The sequence below is a fragment of the Centruroides vittatus genome, unplaced genomic scaffold, assembly GCF_030686945.1.
Source record: "Centruroides vittatus isolate TY-2023 unplaced genomic scaffold, ASM3068694v2 contig_273, whole genome shotgun sequence".
NCBI classification, from domain to species: Eukaryota; Metazoa; Arthropoda; class Arachnida; order Scorpiones; family Buthidae; genus Centruroides; species Centruroides vittatus.
The window spans coordinates 765,476-783,211 of NW_027121739.1; the positions used below are offsets into that span (position 1 = coordinate 765,476).

General features: G+C 32.7%; 2 protein-coding genes across 2 annotated transcripts; one reads left to right on the forward strand and one right to left on the reverse strand.

Annotated features, from left to right (window-relative positions):
- Positions 1-4,714: 4,714 nt before the first annotated feature.
- Positions 4,715-5,560, reverse strand: LOC136971912 (histone-lysine N-methyltransferase SETMAR-like). Its single transcript, XM_067266436.1, has 2 exons — positions 4,898-5,560; positions 4,715-4,780 (listed from the first exon to the last, which is right to left on the reverse strand). The coding sequence occupies exons 1-2, from the start codon at positions 5,558-5,560 to the stop codon at positions 4,715-4,717; spliced, it is 729 nt and encodes a 242-aa protein (XP_067122537.1).
- A 1,605-nt stretch (positions 5,561-7,165) lies between these two features.
- Positions 7,166-13,043, forward strand: LOC136971913 (patched domain-containing protein 3-like). The gene is made up of 4 exons (XM_067266437.1): positions 7,166-7,183; positions 9,957-10,962; positions 11,025-11,357; positions 11,437-13,043. Exons 1-4 carry the CDS (start codon positions 7,166-7,168, stop codon positions 12,972-12,974), a joined length of 2,895 nt encoding a protein of 964 aa, XP_067122538.1. The 3' UTR covers positions 12,975-13,043.
- The last annotated feature ends 4,693 nt before the right edge of the window (positions 13,044-17,736 follow it).

The window sequence follows — 17,736 nt, forward strand, 5'->3', positions numbered from 1 at the left end:
CTATTTTTGCTCTGTTGGTAACGGGGCCTCCTTTCTGTCGTATCCGTTGCGGATCGGCCAGGACCATATAGGAGATTTGGCCGGACGAATGGCAAAAAGGCCCACCAGTGACCGAGTGGACCCTAAACACTGGGAGTTCAGTCGTGGGTTCGCGCCTCGCTCGGACGGGCTGGCAGCATGGAGTTTTCCGGGTTTTCTCCGTGTCGATGACGCCTGAATCAAGGACTATATACTACAAGGATAGCCAGATCCTGTATATTTGTTAGCGTGACATTGGATCTCTGTGACGTCACAGCAAGCCCTCTACTTCAACATGACAGATGCTTTTAAATAACAAAATACGATAAAGTACTAAATCATTTCTTAATTAATTTCTAAATTACTACTAACTGTTAACTACTACACAATTTTCGGATTTAATAAGTGTACGTAAATAAATTTACAAGTCTTTTGTCTAATACGTATTTAATAAATTAATGAGCTATATTTTTTATTATGTGGTTATCTTACTTAACTTTTTAAATTTTTTTTGACAATCACCATTTTCAGAAGGCAATCTTTTCAATATTTTACATTTTTCTTGTTTAAGATTTCTATAATTAATTCTTATTATAGTTCTTAATTTACAAAAATCTTTTATTAAAGAAAAAGGTAAAACTTTTTCTTGTTTTGATATTTCCACTGACAAATTCTGTACAACTCCGGGGCCTTTTTTATACGATTCACCGTGATATATTTCGAAATATTTATTCCATTCTATAATTTTTGCTAGCCATTCATCAGTAGGTTTGATAAGCTCTCCATAAGATAAATGCTGCACCCACGATGGAATGCAATAGTTGTGATAATTTTTAATTTTGCTAGTGGAATTACCCAAGTTTGGGAGTTTTTCTTTATATTTATAGGCAAGATATCCTGCTATATACTCGAGAGCATCGTGAGAAGTTTCTTCAGAGATTATGTTAAAGTCTGGATTGCATGTAGAGTTTCCTGAAGATATATTTGAATAAAAAGTAGTTTTACATTCAGTATATTGGTCTGTATTTTCACTTGATACTTCTACATGTGCTTTCTCTAAAACTTTGGATATAATATATTCCTCTTGTATTTGATCTGTGGTATTTACTTTTGACTCTAAAATACCAGGATTTTTACCTAAAATAATCAATCTAATCCTATATATAGCATTCAGTGGGCTTGGATGTTCATTAGGACCCCTGCTTCTAATTTGAAAAAAAAAGTTTTTGAGACAATCTTGATTTAACTTGTGAGTGCAGATGTATTTTATATCAAAAGTCGATTTCATATCTTGGAAAAGATCAATTAGCGATTTCATTGAGATTATCATTCCTTTCTGAAAAATTTGGAGGGCATTTTTTCCATTTGCTCTCATTGTTGAAATTATTTTTATCATTTTATTTAAATGTTCTTCTTGTAATTCCAAGTCTACACCATATCCATTTTTGCTTGGAACAGAACCTTTTGGTGCATAGCTATTAAAAATATCGAACCACATATTTACATGTCTAATAAAATTACCCAATCTCTCTGCCATTTTCTTGTCCGTACCGGGAAGGTAGTGTAGAAGAGCTGTAGCCACGGTATTTGATAAAATCTGAGCTGCCAATTTAACATTTTGGCGCTGGCTTTTTTGACAGTTTAAATGTTTTTCATTAATTTTCCAACACGAATTCACTTCGGTATCGGTAATAGAAATTAGGGCTTGCAATGGAGTTTTATTTATTACAGAACCGTCTTCAAACTTAAAACCTACATCAATGAGCCAGTTTCGCAATAATTTCAGTAAATGAGGAGCATCTGCAAATATATATACATGATTTTTTGTATTTGGATGAAGGAAAAACGTTTTATTGATATTCACATTTAATTCTTTCCATAAACTTATATTACTGCAACTACAGTCACTGACGCAAGCTACTACATTATACGATAGTAAATAAAGTTCTGCTATTATTTTTAAAAGTATCTCTCTTGTCATTTTTTGATCAAACCCGATATAAACAGGTTGCTTCCAGTTTGAAAAAAGACCTCTTATCATGACGACTTGCATTTGATTGTAAGGTCCTAGAACTTCATCTGCAGAGACGTCATACTCTTCAACTGCCTTAATTTTCACTTCATCAAATGAAAGCACCACTGTTTTTTTCAAAAGGTGTACAATTTTCTCCAGCCAATTTCAACATTAATAAGACATCTTTTAATATTCCTTGTCGTAAATTTACTCGAGATGCCCATTTCTTTAAAGACGATACACATGGCAAAGGATAATGCAGTTTATTTTTTAAATATAAGTAGCATTTTTTGCTGTAATACCTTAATGTTAAGGCTATCGACATATCTTCTGTGTTCCAGTTAACTCGTTTTTTCTTTTTTGATAGTAATGAAATTTGACTTTTTGTGAAAACCTGTGTCAACAAATCTGTAGTTATCTGGCTAGATTTTCGTAGATTTGGACGATAGATATTTCTTCTTTTGTAATATCGTAATAAATCGTTTGATACTTTTATTCTTTTCTTATAATCTTCTTTCAATTTTTCATATTCTGATTTTAAAACATTATATTCTTCTAACAGCTTCTTATATTTAATTTCGTAATGATATTCATCTTGAAGATTGTTACTATTGTTACCATTATTTGTTAAAAGATCATTAACTTCTTCTTTTTGTTTTCTTTTTGAACTTCGTCTTTCTCGTTCCGTAACTGTTGGGTTCATTCTATCGGGAAGATTTAACGTAGGGATAGCTGTTTTCTTCGGAATCTTTCTAACTGGTAAACCTGAAATAGAAAATATTCTGCAGTTTTATACTAAAACAAGCAAATTAAACATTCACGCACAAAAACAAGTAATTTATATGAATGAACTGTACTTATGACTTACCCAACAATTCATTTTGTAAATCTCTTTCATAATCACTTTGAACAAAATGAACAGAACATATTCTACTTGTATCTGGATTAAATTTATCGCCCCTTTTGCAACGATTAATCCATTCAGACCTAATGCTTTTAGAAATTAAGTCTTTTTGTCTAGGAAACACGTGAAACGTTACATTTTCTCCTTTAGCTTTTATTGCAAGAAGGTTATTATTGCAACCATATACAGCACACCTAGTACCCGGCATTTTGTCCTTCACCTAAACATAAAAATATAGCTTTAAATATTTAATGACTTATATTTAAATCATCTTACCTTATAAACAACTTAGTCAAATAAACAATTACAGAAATATTAAAATAAATCACTTCGTTAATAACAAAATTGGACGAATATTAAAGCGAAAACTAAACACGTGCACACGCTGATATACGTAAAGAAAGAGGTCAGGTCTCGTGCTGACGTCACTAACTTCGCATTCCTGGCTAACATTGTAGAATAGGGATCTGGCTATCCTTGTAGTATATGGTCCTTGCGCCTGAATAGAGGCCAGTTTCCCATAAAAGTCCTCCCGGAACGCATTCATTCCCCGCTCGAGATTAGGCCATTCTATAAGGCCAGCTCTTCGGTCGCCTAGCGATCAACCACAAGTCTCTCGGAGTAAAACGGCAAATAGCCACAAAATTCCATATGAGTCACCACCTAAGAAAGAAAGAAGAATGGCAAAAAGTTACAGAGGTTAATCGTCCGGTACGATTTTGGATCCCCGAGAGTTAAGATGACGCTTTAACCGTCCCCCCCCCCTCCGCCGGCCGCTACGGATGTAGGACTATTTAAATGAGAGGTAAGAATAAGGAGTCTTCTTATCAGGGGCGAATCCTGACCAAAATTTTTGGGCATAAGTTATGCTGAAAGTTGTAATAAGAATAATAGACCTATCTTCTAGCACTAAACAATAGGCAGAAACGTTATTTGGTGTGAATAAAAAAGTATGGACTATAATAAAGCCCATTATATCTACAAATGAAATATATGAAATATATTATAATGAAAAAATATTAAAAATTTATGACAATAATTCAAATTCTGTGGGCCCTTGACACTAGGGGCCCAGGGCTTAAGCCCTATTAATCTCTATGTATATCCACCCCTGTACACAATACATGTATGCTGACAGGTACCGCAAACTTTTGATACAATCTGGCAGTGTTAAATGCTTCGAATGACGTCATGCGCGCGCACTTGCTTGCTGCAGCAAACCTCCACAAGAGCAAGCTTTCGAGTTTCCGCAAGCATCGTGCAGACTTAAAACGGCTAGCCACTAGCTGCCAATGTAAAAGCAAACACAAATGATAAAATAGTTTACACGTGTAAACTATTTTATCATTTTTTTTTTGCTTTTACGTTGACTTTTACAGTGGCTAGCCGTCTTAAGTCTGTGTGATGCCTGCAGAATAAATTATTGGCATATTTGTTCTCATATAAAAAGTATATTGACGGTCAAAACTTTCTCTTAAGCATGCGACGCATGCTAACCAAGCCTATACGAGAGCTGTTCGGAAAGTTCGCGGCCTCAAATAGAAAAACAAACAAAATAATGTTAAAACTTTTTTTATTTTTCAATATAATTTCCTTTATTAGCAATGCACTTATTCCAGCAATGTTCTAGCTTTTTTATGCCATCACAATAGGTCGATTTGTCAAGGTGTGCAAAATACTCATTTACTTCAGAGATGATTTCGTCATTTGAGTGGATTCTCTTTCCAGCCAAAAATTTTTTTAGGTTTGGAAAAAGGTGGAAGTCACTGGGGGCCAAATCAGGTGAGTACGGTGGATGTGGAACTAATTGGAAGCGAAGTTCGTTTATCTTTTGTTCGGAGATTCTGGCGGAATATGCAGGTGCATTATCGTGGTGGAACGGAACCCTTTTTCTTCTTCAAGTGTTGCCTCTTTTCTTCGATTTCTTTCTTCAGTTTTTCCAAAAGTTCACAGTAATAGACAGCATTGATGGTCTTTCCTCTTTCTAGGTAGTCAATAAAGATGATGCCTTTAGCATCCCAAAAAACCGAAGCTATCACTTTCCCCGCTGATGGAACTGTCTTTGCCTTCTTTGGTGGTGGCGAACTGTGGTGTTTCCACTGCTTCGACTGTTCTTTTGTTTCAGGAGTGTAGTAATGGATCCACATTTCATCAGTAGTCACAAACCAATGCAAGAAATCCTGTGGATTTTTCTGGTAGAAGTCCAAACACTCCTTTGACATCAAAGTGCGAACACAATTTTGCTCGGCGGTCAGCAGATGCGGCAACAACCTTGCTGAGACCTTCGTCATACCCAAATTTTCGGTTAAGATGTGGTGCACTCGGTCGACAGAGATGCCTGTTGTCTCAGCTATCTCACGCGTTTTCAAACGGCGATCTGCTAACACAAAATCGTGAACTTTGTCGATATTTTCTTCAGTGACAGCAGTTGACGGCCGTCCGCTGCGAGGGTCATCTTCCACACTCTCTCTGCCAGATTTAAAAAGGGCTGTCCATTTTTTCACAGTGGTGTACGAAGGAGCAGACTCTCCCAAAACTTCATCCATGTCAGCTTTGATTTGAGATGGGGTCAACCCTTTTTTCGTCAGGTATTTTATGACCGCACGAGTCTCCGTCTTCTCCATTTTTGACAAAGCACTTGCACACTAACTATCTGCTAAGCGGTCGTGGCAAAACTTTACGACAAATCAAGCGGAAATTGGTATTGTATCTTTAGCAAAGATGTCTGAATAATTCCCGCCAAAAATTAAATTGATCGCAGCGCCGCATATAGGCAAGGCCGCGAACTTTCCGAATAGCCCTCGTAGAATTCACCCCTGCATTTTATACTCCCAATTGGTTGCTATTTAGACTACTAAAGATCATTGCCGTGAGAAATACGTAAGACATTGCAATATATTGTTATTACACCACACTGGTAGCTTTGGAAAGGACCGAACAAATCGCTTAACCTTATTGTTCTTTGCGTTTCAGACTTCTGTTCTTTCCCTCTGGATACAGATACTTGTTTAGTTAGCTTCTAATAAAGATTTTTTTAGGTAGAGCTCAAAAATGCAATAAGACGTATATTAATAACATTTTAATCCATTCATACGAAATAAGCAAAATTGTTTTTTATTGTCAAAAAAACTTTTATAAATTTTAATCTATTCTGCTTCAATTGCACTTATTGGAATCGTGTTGTAAAATAGTCAATTGAACTAGAAGACACATGTTACAAAAGACGTATTCTATTCTACAGTCGGTAGATTAGAAAGTAACGTTATCCTTTGAACCGTATTTACCGACGCGGCGGCCATCTTTACTCCAGCTATAGTTCTTGCGTGTAACGCCTAGTGTTTGTTGCCTGCTACAAAATAAAGAGACGAGTTGAAAGAAACTCGATTTTTCTGATGTAATTGCGAGCTTCGACTAACCATACAAAATCTGGAATTACATCATGTGACATCTGTCAAAGCTGAACGACATGGTTGATGAGTAGAAGCTAATTAAAATGGTTCGAGACAGACCAGTTTTATGATATATCGCTTCGTAAGTGTCACGACAGTGAAAAGCAACAAAACGGCTGGACGTCGAACATAGCTAACAGTATAACATTATTTTTGTTTACAAGCTATAAGTTTTCATTACATTAAACAGAAAGGAAAAAAGATGAAAAGTAGCAGTAAGGAATACATCATTAGACCATTACCGTTTTCAGGCAGTAAATTTATTGGAGTTTCTGTAGAAGTGGCCTGCCGTAAATGTACGGTACATATAAGCCTTTTTTATTTGCATAACTTTTCCGGCTGTTATGAGATTTTATTTAAAAAATAGCTTTTATGTTATTATTAAGCAAAATGTGGCGCTATCTATTAAAATATTGTGTTTAAAATCTTTCTTTATTTTTAATTACTTTAAAATGGCATAAAGCTTAATTTTGAAGGTAAGGATGAGTTTTATGAAAACGTATAAATGTTATTAACGAATAAAATCTTCATTAAATTCTACTCTTCTCGAGATATGACACATGACCCCCTCTCTGACTTTTTTGGGTTCAGGAGGTCTCAAAACGTGGAGATTTGAGGGTGAATTTTGACACGATTCTATTATTCTCCCTTGTATACATAGCAACCAGGAAAGTAAAACGGGAGGAGTTAGAGAATTTGCGTCACACGTAATTAATTACGTCAGAAGTAAATCTTGGAGTAGTTTACTAACGTAACTCTATTATTGTTTAATCTTCGGCCATGGCTTCTTCTAGAATTGTAAGTTTATTCTAGAATTATAAATATTTTTATTATATTAATCTAGTACTTTATACGGTTTAAATTGATCGAATACGTCATTTAGGACGCGTTTGATACAAGAATTTTTAAAAATATATTAATTTTTTAAAGCATAATTTTAATTAAAATGACTTTAAATTGATTATAATTCATTTATTTCTATAAAATTGTTAATGTTTTATAGTTTTAAGGCAGTGAACTTGCAGCATGCGTGTTTAAAGCAGCGTGAAAGTAGGACGTTTAGAGTAACAATATGCCGTATTATTTTCGATTTTCTATGATAAATACTTACAAAAATGGTTAATAATTATATAATAATGTTTTTCTAGTGTTTTAATAATGAGAAATTGCAAAATTGACGCGAGAGAAATGTATATTTAGTTTATTCGAAGGGCTGAGGTAGAATTTTTTAATTTTTACTTAAATCAATGAATATTTCTCGAATTATAAATTTATTTTGCTCCTCTCAAGTCGAAAGAGGACCTCAAAATTAACGCTCTTATATTTAATTATAATTTATATTTTATTTTATTTATATTTTATTAGAAAATTTTATATTTAATTAATTTATATATTTTTATGGCATGGAAGAGGGCGGTGAATGACCAACTTTTCTCACTGCATAATTATAAAGTAACTGTAATATTATTGCTGTAATTTGTAGTAATTCACTTTCTTGTTTATTGAAAATAAATTGGGATTACAAACAATGCAATTAATTTATACGCACCTCCACTTTAAAAAGTCCTCTTCTTGTGGAAAAAACACCAGATACTTGGAAATAAATATAGTTTAGTATAAGTATAAGAGTTATAAATAAGATGTAATTAACAGAATAAGCACTTTTAGTTCAGAAAAACGTAAAAGAATTACTTATTATAACACAGTAAATGAATTTTAAACAAATAAAAACTTTTTAAAAATGTTTTTCTTAAGCTTATATTGAAGAATTGACATTAATTAAATAATTACAAACCGAGTTTTCCTTGAAATTTGCGCAATATCACACAGAATGACTAAAAAAACACCTGTGTAAACAAAGAAGAAACTGTCGAATCCCTAAACAAAAACGTGGATTTTTATTTACAAAAGTAATAAAACACAAACTAGTTTTTTATGGAAAAAACAATTCTTTTCTACTGAATTTTTACATATTTTAGAGTAAAAATTGTTTTTAAAAAATAATTTAAAATGTTGGTATATTTCCTTAATAATTGTTTTACATTAACAAAGAGGTTGCGAATTAAATATTTCATTTTATACACAATACTTGGAGAGACCTTGATTGTACGAATCAAGTGGGCTTGATACAAACCAAGACAAAGCATGATAAATGACATCAATGTCATTGTGGCATTGTCTAAATGGCATTCAGATGTCATACTCGACGTAATGCTGCCTCTAATTTGCTTTTTTATCATGTTTGTAAAGACAAAAATTGATTTTTTATATACACTAAACGGCACGCAATATAACAGGAATCACTGCAATGTTAGGCATGTTTACGCGCTTGAGCCTACACGTGTTTATATTGAAGTTTATAATATATAATTTCGTTAATGGTCTAAGTTTCTAAGGGGAATTATTATCGACATCAAGGAAATATGAAGAAAAACTGAAAAAAAGGAGGGAAAATAAACTTAAAAGTCTTCCTTGTATAGCCTACATTCTACAGCTTCAAGTAAATTTTCTTAGAAACTTCATTTATATTTTTAATTAACGATTATTAAAATTATAAATGAACTTTTTAAATTTGCTTGGAGCTTTTGAATATAGATTACACAAAAAAGAATTTAAAATCGTTTTCTATCTTTTTATTTTCCCTGACATTCCGTTGGTACACTAAGGCATTTCTTTGTACACTAAGGCAAACTATTAAGTCAATTTGATGCTATTTTTCATTTTAAATGCGATAATGAAGTAAAAGTTTACACTGTTTAGACAAAAATTACGTGATTCTGGACTGTACTGTACTTATTTTATGTTAAATTATTAAGTAAAATTAAAAAATTAACTTTAGCGTGATTTAAATACTATACTTATTTTATTTATTAATAATAAAAAAACGTAAACCTTAAAGTATTTATCGATTGTTTCTATAAATAAACGATCGTTAATGAAGTCATTAAGGTAGCATAGTGAAAAGGTAATGGCTTTTGTTCTAGGAACTGAACTGGATAAAACCACTTAATACTGGTAATTGGTACGGTTTTTGCCTGACCACGTGCAGTTTTCTGGATTTTCTTCACGTGTTTAACTTAAACAAGGATTAGCTTGTTCATTAAAAGTCCTCTCGTAACCTCATCTGCAGATTGCCAAAGTGTTTCGTTTCCTTTATTTCAATGCTCCACTTCAATCTAGGGATCGAACCCGTCTCTTCGATAAATTTACGTAAAAGAACTCTTAAATGTATGGATGGCCCGGCAGTGCCCGAGTGAAGACTGATAATTTTTTTGGGTTCGCACCTTAACAATATTTTAAGCCACGTAGAATTTACCGGTTTTTCTTCACATGTCTAACACCTATATAGCGACCAGTTACTCATATAAAGTCTTCTCGGGAAAATTATCCTGTTGATATATTGTCTAACTGTTTGTTGCTTTGTGTGCCATCAATCCAAATCAATCCAATCTCTCAATTGTTTTTTTAAAACCTCAACAACTTGTTATTATTTAATTAAATCTTGTAAGAATTCTGAAAAACTAGTATAAATATGAGTAATTATATTTAAAATATACATTTTATTTTTTAGTGGAAATGGCACATTATAAAACCGGGTTTTGTCATCGATCCTCTAACGTTACTCTTCGATAAAGTTGGTTACCAAATTGGAAAGAATCCAGGATACTTTATCATAGTCATTTTTCTCGTTTATGCCTTACTCGGAACTGGTTTACAAAGAATTAAACTCGTAACCAACATAGAATACCTGTATACACCCGAGGACAGCGAGACATTTATAGATAGGAAGTTAATTGAAAACAACTTTCCAATGCATCCTAGCAATAATTTTGATTATGGAAGAAAAACTAGAATTGGAAGATTAGCACTTATTCACGTAATGCCACTGAAAACAGAGTCGATATTAAATGAAGAAGTTTTCCAAGATGTCTTAAAACTGGATTACTTCGTTAACAGTATCGAGATAACAGGCATGGATAACGTATGGACATACAAGGATCTATGTGCCAAAAGCGATAACTTGTGTTTCACAAATGATTACCTATTGTTAGGCAGAATAATTAAAGATCTAGAAACTGGAAACAAGACAATTAAGTATCCTTTACAGATAAACAGAAATTCATTTAATTACTACGCCTCTAATCTTGGTGGAGTGATTACTGCAAAGGACGGATCGGTGAAGAGTGCGCGAATGTTACGATTGCTGTATATCCTAGATGATAGCTCAGAAATAAAGGATCAGTTAGCGATTATGTGGGAACAGAAATTAAGTGAAGAGTTAATGTCATATCGCATGGAAAATTACACCATAACCTTTTGGACAACGAGTTGTCTAGAGAAGGAATTACATGAATTGACTTTAGATGCATTTCCTTTATTTGTAGGGAACTTTATAATTGTTTTAATATTTACGGTTATTACGAGTTTAAGTGCTGACTGGGTACGAAGTAAACCCTTAGTTGGTATGTGTGGAGCACTGTCTTCCTGTATAAGCACCGCAGCAGCTTTTGGTACCTTAATCTATTGTGGAATACCGTACATTGATATACATCTGGCCATACCATTTCTTCTTTTGGGTAAGTGTCATTTGATTTTTAAAAGCATTTGTAGCATTTAACTTATTTTTTATTTTTAATAGGTATAGGGATGGATGACACTTTCGTTATGTTAGCAGCCTGGAGTAGGACAGATACAGCCAAATCAGTAGAAGAAAGATTGAGCAAGACGTACTCAGAAGCGGCTGTTGCTGTGACTATAACGTCCTTAACAAATATATTATCATTTCTTGTAGGGATCATAACACCGTTTCCATGCGTTTATCTATTCTGTTCCTACGCTGCTTGTTCCATATTTTTTATGTACATTTGCCAAATTACATTTTTTGGAGGATGTCTGGCGATATCTGGTAAAGCCGAAGAGAAGAATCTACACTCTGTTATCTGTTTGCCCATCAAACACAAATCTCTAGCACGTAAGTTAAGAATACTTTGTTTTTTTGATTTAAAGCGGTTTCAATTTACTTGATAAATTTATATAATTTTAATTGACAGAGAACAGAAATATTTTCTTCAGATACTTCTGCACCGGAGGACCAAACCCCAACAACAGAAGAAGCCAAAACGAAACGACGAAAAAAGTTTTAGCAGCGGCATTATTTAGGGATTACGTAGCACCCACTTTAGGTCTTAAACCAGTTAAAGCAATTATAATTCTGTTATATATTCTTTATCTCGCCATTGCTATATGGGGATGCTGCGTAGTAAACGAAGGTATCGAGTTGGAACTACTGCACCCTTATAGCTCTGTAGCGATTAAGTTCCACCAGGAAGAAAGCCTGTACTTTAATAGGTACACTGACAGGATTCAAGTGGTCATCAATGAACCTCTGGAATATTGGAAACCTGAAGTCCAACAAGAAGTGGAGCACGTTTTACAGAAATTTGAAAATGCCCCCCACATTGCAGATTCGTTTTTAACCGAATCGTGGTTAAGATATTTTCTGAAAATGGTTAAAGACGAAAGAAGTTCCACGTTGTTTTCTAATTTCAATCTCACTAACAAAATTGATTTTTTAATAGCATTGCAAAGAATATTTTTAAAAGCTCCCATATTCAAAATATTCAAGAATGATATATTATTTTCGAAAAATAAAACTGATATCCTTTCTAGTAGATTCATTTTACAGGCGGATGGTTTAGACAGTGTCGGACAGAAAACCGAAATGTTTAAGGATTTAAAGAGCATTGCCGAATCTTTCCCTTATGACGTAAGGATATACAACAATCTTTTCCCTTTTTACGATCAATTTTTGATAGTATCTGTCACTTCATTGAAGTCAATAGGCACTGCTACACTCATCATGATTTTTGTGTCATTGCTCTTCTTGACCAAAATCAGTTGCGTGGTTATTGTCGTTATAGCCGTAATATCCATAGAAATGGGGGTGGTCGGGTTTATGTCGTTTTGGGGAGTCCATTTGGATACAGTATCAATGATAAACTTGATCATGTGTATCGGTTTCTCGGTAGATTTTGTGGCACACATATCTCACGCATATATATCCTGTCCAGATAACGAAATCCCAAATAATAAGCTAAGAACGGCTCTATACTCTGTTGGTTTGCCCATATTGCAAGGTGGAATCTCTTCTGCACTAGGGATTATGTTGCTGATACTCATTCCAGCTTATACTTTCATAGTTTTTGTGAAAGTCGTGTTCTTGGTGGTCATTATCTCCATTTTGCACGCTTTGATACTGATACCCGTTCTTTTCACTATGTTCGATAGTTTAGGAAGGACTAAGAATCATTCCGTTATCGAAGGTTCGGAAAATGGACAAGCATCAAACCAACAAGAGCAGATGAAAAAATCCGCCATTAAATTAGTCAGAAGTTTATCAAATACTGTCATGCCCGTAAACTATATCATGTTTGAAAACATTAATAACAGTAACAGAATACTAAAAAGAAGGGTTTCTTCTCCAGCGACATTGAAACTAAGTGTTAAAGAATACACCAATTCGGCCTTCATGGGTGACGTCAGTGATGAGAAGATTATCGACGAAGGTCTGGAAGAAGTCACGAATTAATACGCTTAACTGTCTGTATTAATAAAAGTACAAATTTCACTCATTTATAAATAAAATTTGTAAATTATCTCTGCTTTAATATTCTTTTAAATTTAAATTGCATTCTTGATATTTAACTGTTTTTTCCAAAATAACCGGTTGCAAAATTTGAATTTGGGTACTGTTTTGCGTCTAATTTCGAAGTGGACCATAAATTAACGCAACAAACACCTCCAGCAAATTGCTGGTAAATTTGTGGTTTCACAAAAAGTAGAACAAAATAATACATAAATTCAGGGTTCAGCCCTGAATTAACGCAGAACCAACATCAGGCAATAGAAAAAGGACGTTCGCCAGACGAACGCTACAACCAATTCTTGTAAAAAGCGTGCGAAGAGAGAGAGATCGCCCCCTCTCGGTAGTTTTTATTTAAAGAAAAAATAAAATAAAATAAAAATATATCGTCTGCTGGTCCGAACAGGTACATTTCGTAATATTATTGTACTCATACAATAAGTTATGTTCGCGTTCCTTGTGTGGTAAGACAGTTGAAAGTAAAAATATTATTGGCGCGATGAGACACTTGGTCAATATTAACTCGGCCTGTTTTACAGGAAATAGGACTACGAGATAGTTCTGTAGTAATTTTGCTACACATGCTTACGCTGTACGAATTTTATCAACTGCAATATTTCCTCGAAGAGAGCGTTTGCGTAAACAAAAGTGAAACCTGTGTAGCCTGGATGTCAATCCTGTCACTCTATCTCCTCTAAAATAGGTACAGTACTGACCAGTGCGATGTCTAGGAAATAACTAATGTAAATTAATAACATTAATCGTAACAAGTATTATTGTGTTAGGTTTGTTTTCCAATAGAATTCTTCAAATTCTTTTCGTGCAATTCGTACAATTCTTCTCCAGCTTCTCATATTCTAATTACTACCGAATGCCACTCTTCACCCTGCAAATAGCATGCAAACTACTGTCTTCATTGCGATGAAGACTGAAGTTTGCACGCTCTTTTCCCCAGTACTGTACTTCTACTTATAAGAATTTTTCACTATATATTCAGAAACCAGGCTGAAATATTATAATAAATACGTAATTGATACATTCTGACGTATTTTTGTTAATTGTAATTGGTCGATTAGGTTCTATTCCCGGATCCTCCAGAGCGGTAATCCTATGCCACCTTAATCTTTGGCATAGGATTATTTAATTTGTTACATCGTCGATTTTTAATAGTAAATGTAAAAAAATTAATATTTTACCTCAATTTGCCAGAATAAATAGAATTAATTGTGAAAATAATCAGGAAAACATATCATTACAGGATTTACTTTATTCAGAAGATACAGAAAAGATCCATTAAAACAAATGAAGATGCTTTGATGATACTTTATGGTAAGATTATTCCAGATAATTCCGAACACTAACATAATTATATACAAACAATTTCTTTACTATCCGAGAAATTCTTTCTCCAGATATCAAGAAATTACATAAATGGTAACAATTGACTAATGACAAATTGCAAAACTATGAAGATAGTTTGCTGAACACATGAAGGTTTGCAAGACTTTTCTTTCACTTTCAACGCTACCTATCGTTGTTTTAGAAACAAATTTCTGATTTTTTTTACCGTAAATAATTTCGTTATTGTTACTGCTTTTGTCTTCCGATAGGGTATAAAACTTCACGAGATGATAATAATGTATTAGCACGTGATTATATGTACACGAAATCGGATCATAATTAGTAAAACTTGATCGAATTAGCTACCAATATGTTAAAGATTCATAAATAATATTTACATTAGAATTTGAGATTACCGAATGAGAGTAAATATCAATTATTTGCCAATATCCTGAAGCACACGTGGTAATCCTAAAATGTTGTTTATCAGTTCGTTTCTTCGTTTTCGCATGGGCAATTCGTCCAAGATGGCTGTGCATACTACTCGTATAAGATCAGTCAAGCACTAAAAATATATAAATTATTAATTATATAATTAATTTTTCTCGTTTATTCTAAGTATTTCACAATAATTACATTCCGCAAGTGTTAAATGATTATATTTATTGAATTAAAGAGATTTTTGGCCCTATATCTGGAGGTTCGCTATTAAAATAATTAAATAAGCTTAATTTAAAATGAATATTTACGGTATTTTTAGAAGAAAAATACTGTAAAGAGGTTGTTAACCTTATGCACAAAAGCTTACACGAGTGAAATCAGCATGAGATAGATCCATGCCCTGGTTTCAATGTGCTGACTTATCTCACTTCCCTTACTTAAAATAGTTAAAATAATTTATCATTATTAAAATTTAATTAAACTTAAGCACTTAAAATGCAAAATATATTATCTGATTTATATATATTTTTAAAAAATTCATATCTTACCGATCCTATCTGATTATCATGTTGCAGATAGGAGGGAGTAGTTTGTCCAGATTTTCCATCTTGGGTGTCCGCTGACGAACAGATGACTACGGCCAAGAGAAGCAAACAGATAATCCACTTAAACATTTTTGAAGATATTCTAAAAGAGGAATATATAAATATTTACAACTTAAAATATCTTAATATAGCTAGCAGGAAGGGAGTTATAAGGAAGCATGAAGGAAGGAAGTTTCCTTTTATCTCTAGAGAGAAACTCACCTTAAGAGATGTTAACAGCAGAATCTTGTTTGGAAAGCGAATGGCCCTTATTTATGTTTTATGCATGCTTTAAACAGTAGGAGGCGGCTTTGTATATTCCACGTGACTGTTAAAAAGACCTCATGTCGTTCACGTGTTTAGTTATCTATAAAAGAAAACCGTGCACGTTGAAGACGATTCCATCTGTTTCTTTTATAACATATTCCCCCGCAAAATATATATTTACAATATTTAATTACAATATATTTACAATATTTAATATTTACAATATATAATTAAAAATAAAATATAATTTATTATAATTCAAAAACATTTTTTTACAATTTAAATAAGAAAAATGCAAATGAATAATTTTTAAATTTGTTTTATTCGGCTGACTGTTTGTAATTCTCTCTGCCGTTAGGCTGGCTGTCTGGAGAATTTTTAAGAAAGTAAAAAGGTCTTAATTACGTGTGAAGAAATGCCACTTTAATATCATTTTCGCTGTAACATTTTACAAAGCTTAATTATGAAATTAATTTTGTAAAGGTTGATTAACACGTTTTTCTACAGATACAGGTGTAGCATTCAGCATGCCATACTGAGTAAAATCACCTTAGCAAAGATAGATGTGTACTATTAACAATATAAATGCTTAACGCTTGTTTTTAACACCCTCCACAAGAATTAATTTTTATTTTTAATTTATATTTAATCCTGTTTTAATTTTTAAAAAAGCAAAAGATTAAATAAAAGATATCCCTAAAAACAAGAATCTGAGATCAAACTGACGTAAAAACTGAACACACTACACTTTTATCACGTCAGAATGACGTCAAAGTTTAGTGCACTCAAATTGTCTTCTCATAATTTGTATTTAAATCTTAAAAATTTAATTAAATGAAATAAATTTAAATTATAAGTACAGTAAATTAGGATTTCTTTAGCATCTTTTACGCAGTTAGAGAAGAAGGAAATTGCAAATTTTTATAGTTATCTTGGCCGATTATTTAAGGTAATTTTTATGTGCAGCGTGCTATCAAATTACATTAAAAGATTTGTGTTATTATTCTCATTGTTTTAACATTTATTACATGTTTTATTCTGTATTTAATTTTGATTTAATTTTTATATTATTTTAACAATTTTTATTACTTTGATATTTCGTGCTAAAATCTCCTTAAGAGCATATTGCATGAATGATACGAATGACTTAACAGCATATTATATTGCATATGAAACATTGCATTTGTGTGGTGTGACTGCCTTAAGAGAAGGCAAACATTTTTTTTAATTATTTAAATTTATTACAATTCAAAAATTTTAATACGTCCTTGAGGATTAAGATGCTAAACACACGTTTCTTTTTTTCTGTTGAGATTTACCCAACAACCTATAGAAATAACGTTATTTACAATTGTAAAGGATGCTATCTGTTTCTGACAGTTCGACACTCTCGACAGGAAATTTAGAACTGTCATTATGTAAAGATCACGTTGACATACATGTGACAATGTACACACGTATCAATCGCATTCTTCTCTTCCTCTTTTGACACGTTTAAAGATTCCTCCTACCCAAAAAAAATGCAAAAGACTTCATTTATTAACTTATTATACTTTAAAAACAGCTTTAAATGTAATTTCAAATAATAAAATTGGTACATAATCATAAAATAGCATGCGTATGAACTATAGCAGTGTGAATATTAGGCCTAATTAAGGAAGATCGTTGGTGTAAATTAGATAATTTAAAATATTAATTTATGATTTAAATGCATTGATTCTTCAAAAATTAAATAATTAAAAGGTCTAAGTACTTTATTTTAGTTTAGTTTAAGTTTTGTTTGCATTTTTTCTTCATACGTTAGGCATAGTTTGGCTTAAGACAAGAGGGAATTGACTATCCACAGGGAGGACTATGTCCTCCAGTGGTCTATAGAGAGCCGATGATGATGGTAATTGCATATTTCTCAATTTTTATATTAAGTTTCATGCAAGAATGGCAGAGGAAAATATAATTTAATTTATTATTAGCATTTTTTCATAGCTTTTTTTCAATAAAATGTCATTAAAATTCATGCGTTATTACCATAATTCAATGAAAATGTTATTGAAAAAATTATCCAATAATAAAATACT

What these genes read in the sequence shown, in the direction of transcription:
- LOC136971912 (XM_067266436.1), bottom strand. Translation starts at nt 5,560, where the DNA reads ATGGAGAAGACGGAGACTCGTGCGGTCATAAAATACCTGACGAAAAAA. An exon ending in GAGGAAAGACCATCAATGCT is followed by an intron (nt 4,781 to 4,897) that starts GTCTATTACTGT and finishes ATATTCCGCCAG; the next exon opens with AATCTCCGAACAAAAGATAA.
- LOC136971913 (XM_067266437.1), top strand. An exon ending in CATACCATTTCTTCTTTTGG is followed by an intron (nt 10,963 to 11,024) that starts GTAAGTGTCATT and finishes TATTTTTAATAG; the next exon opens with GTATAGGGATGGATGACACT. An exon ending in CAAACACAAATCTCTAGCAC is followed by an intron (nt 11,358 to 11,436) that starts GTAAGTTAAGAA and finishes TTTAATTGACAG; the next exon opens with AGAACAGAAATATTTTCTTC.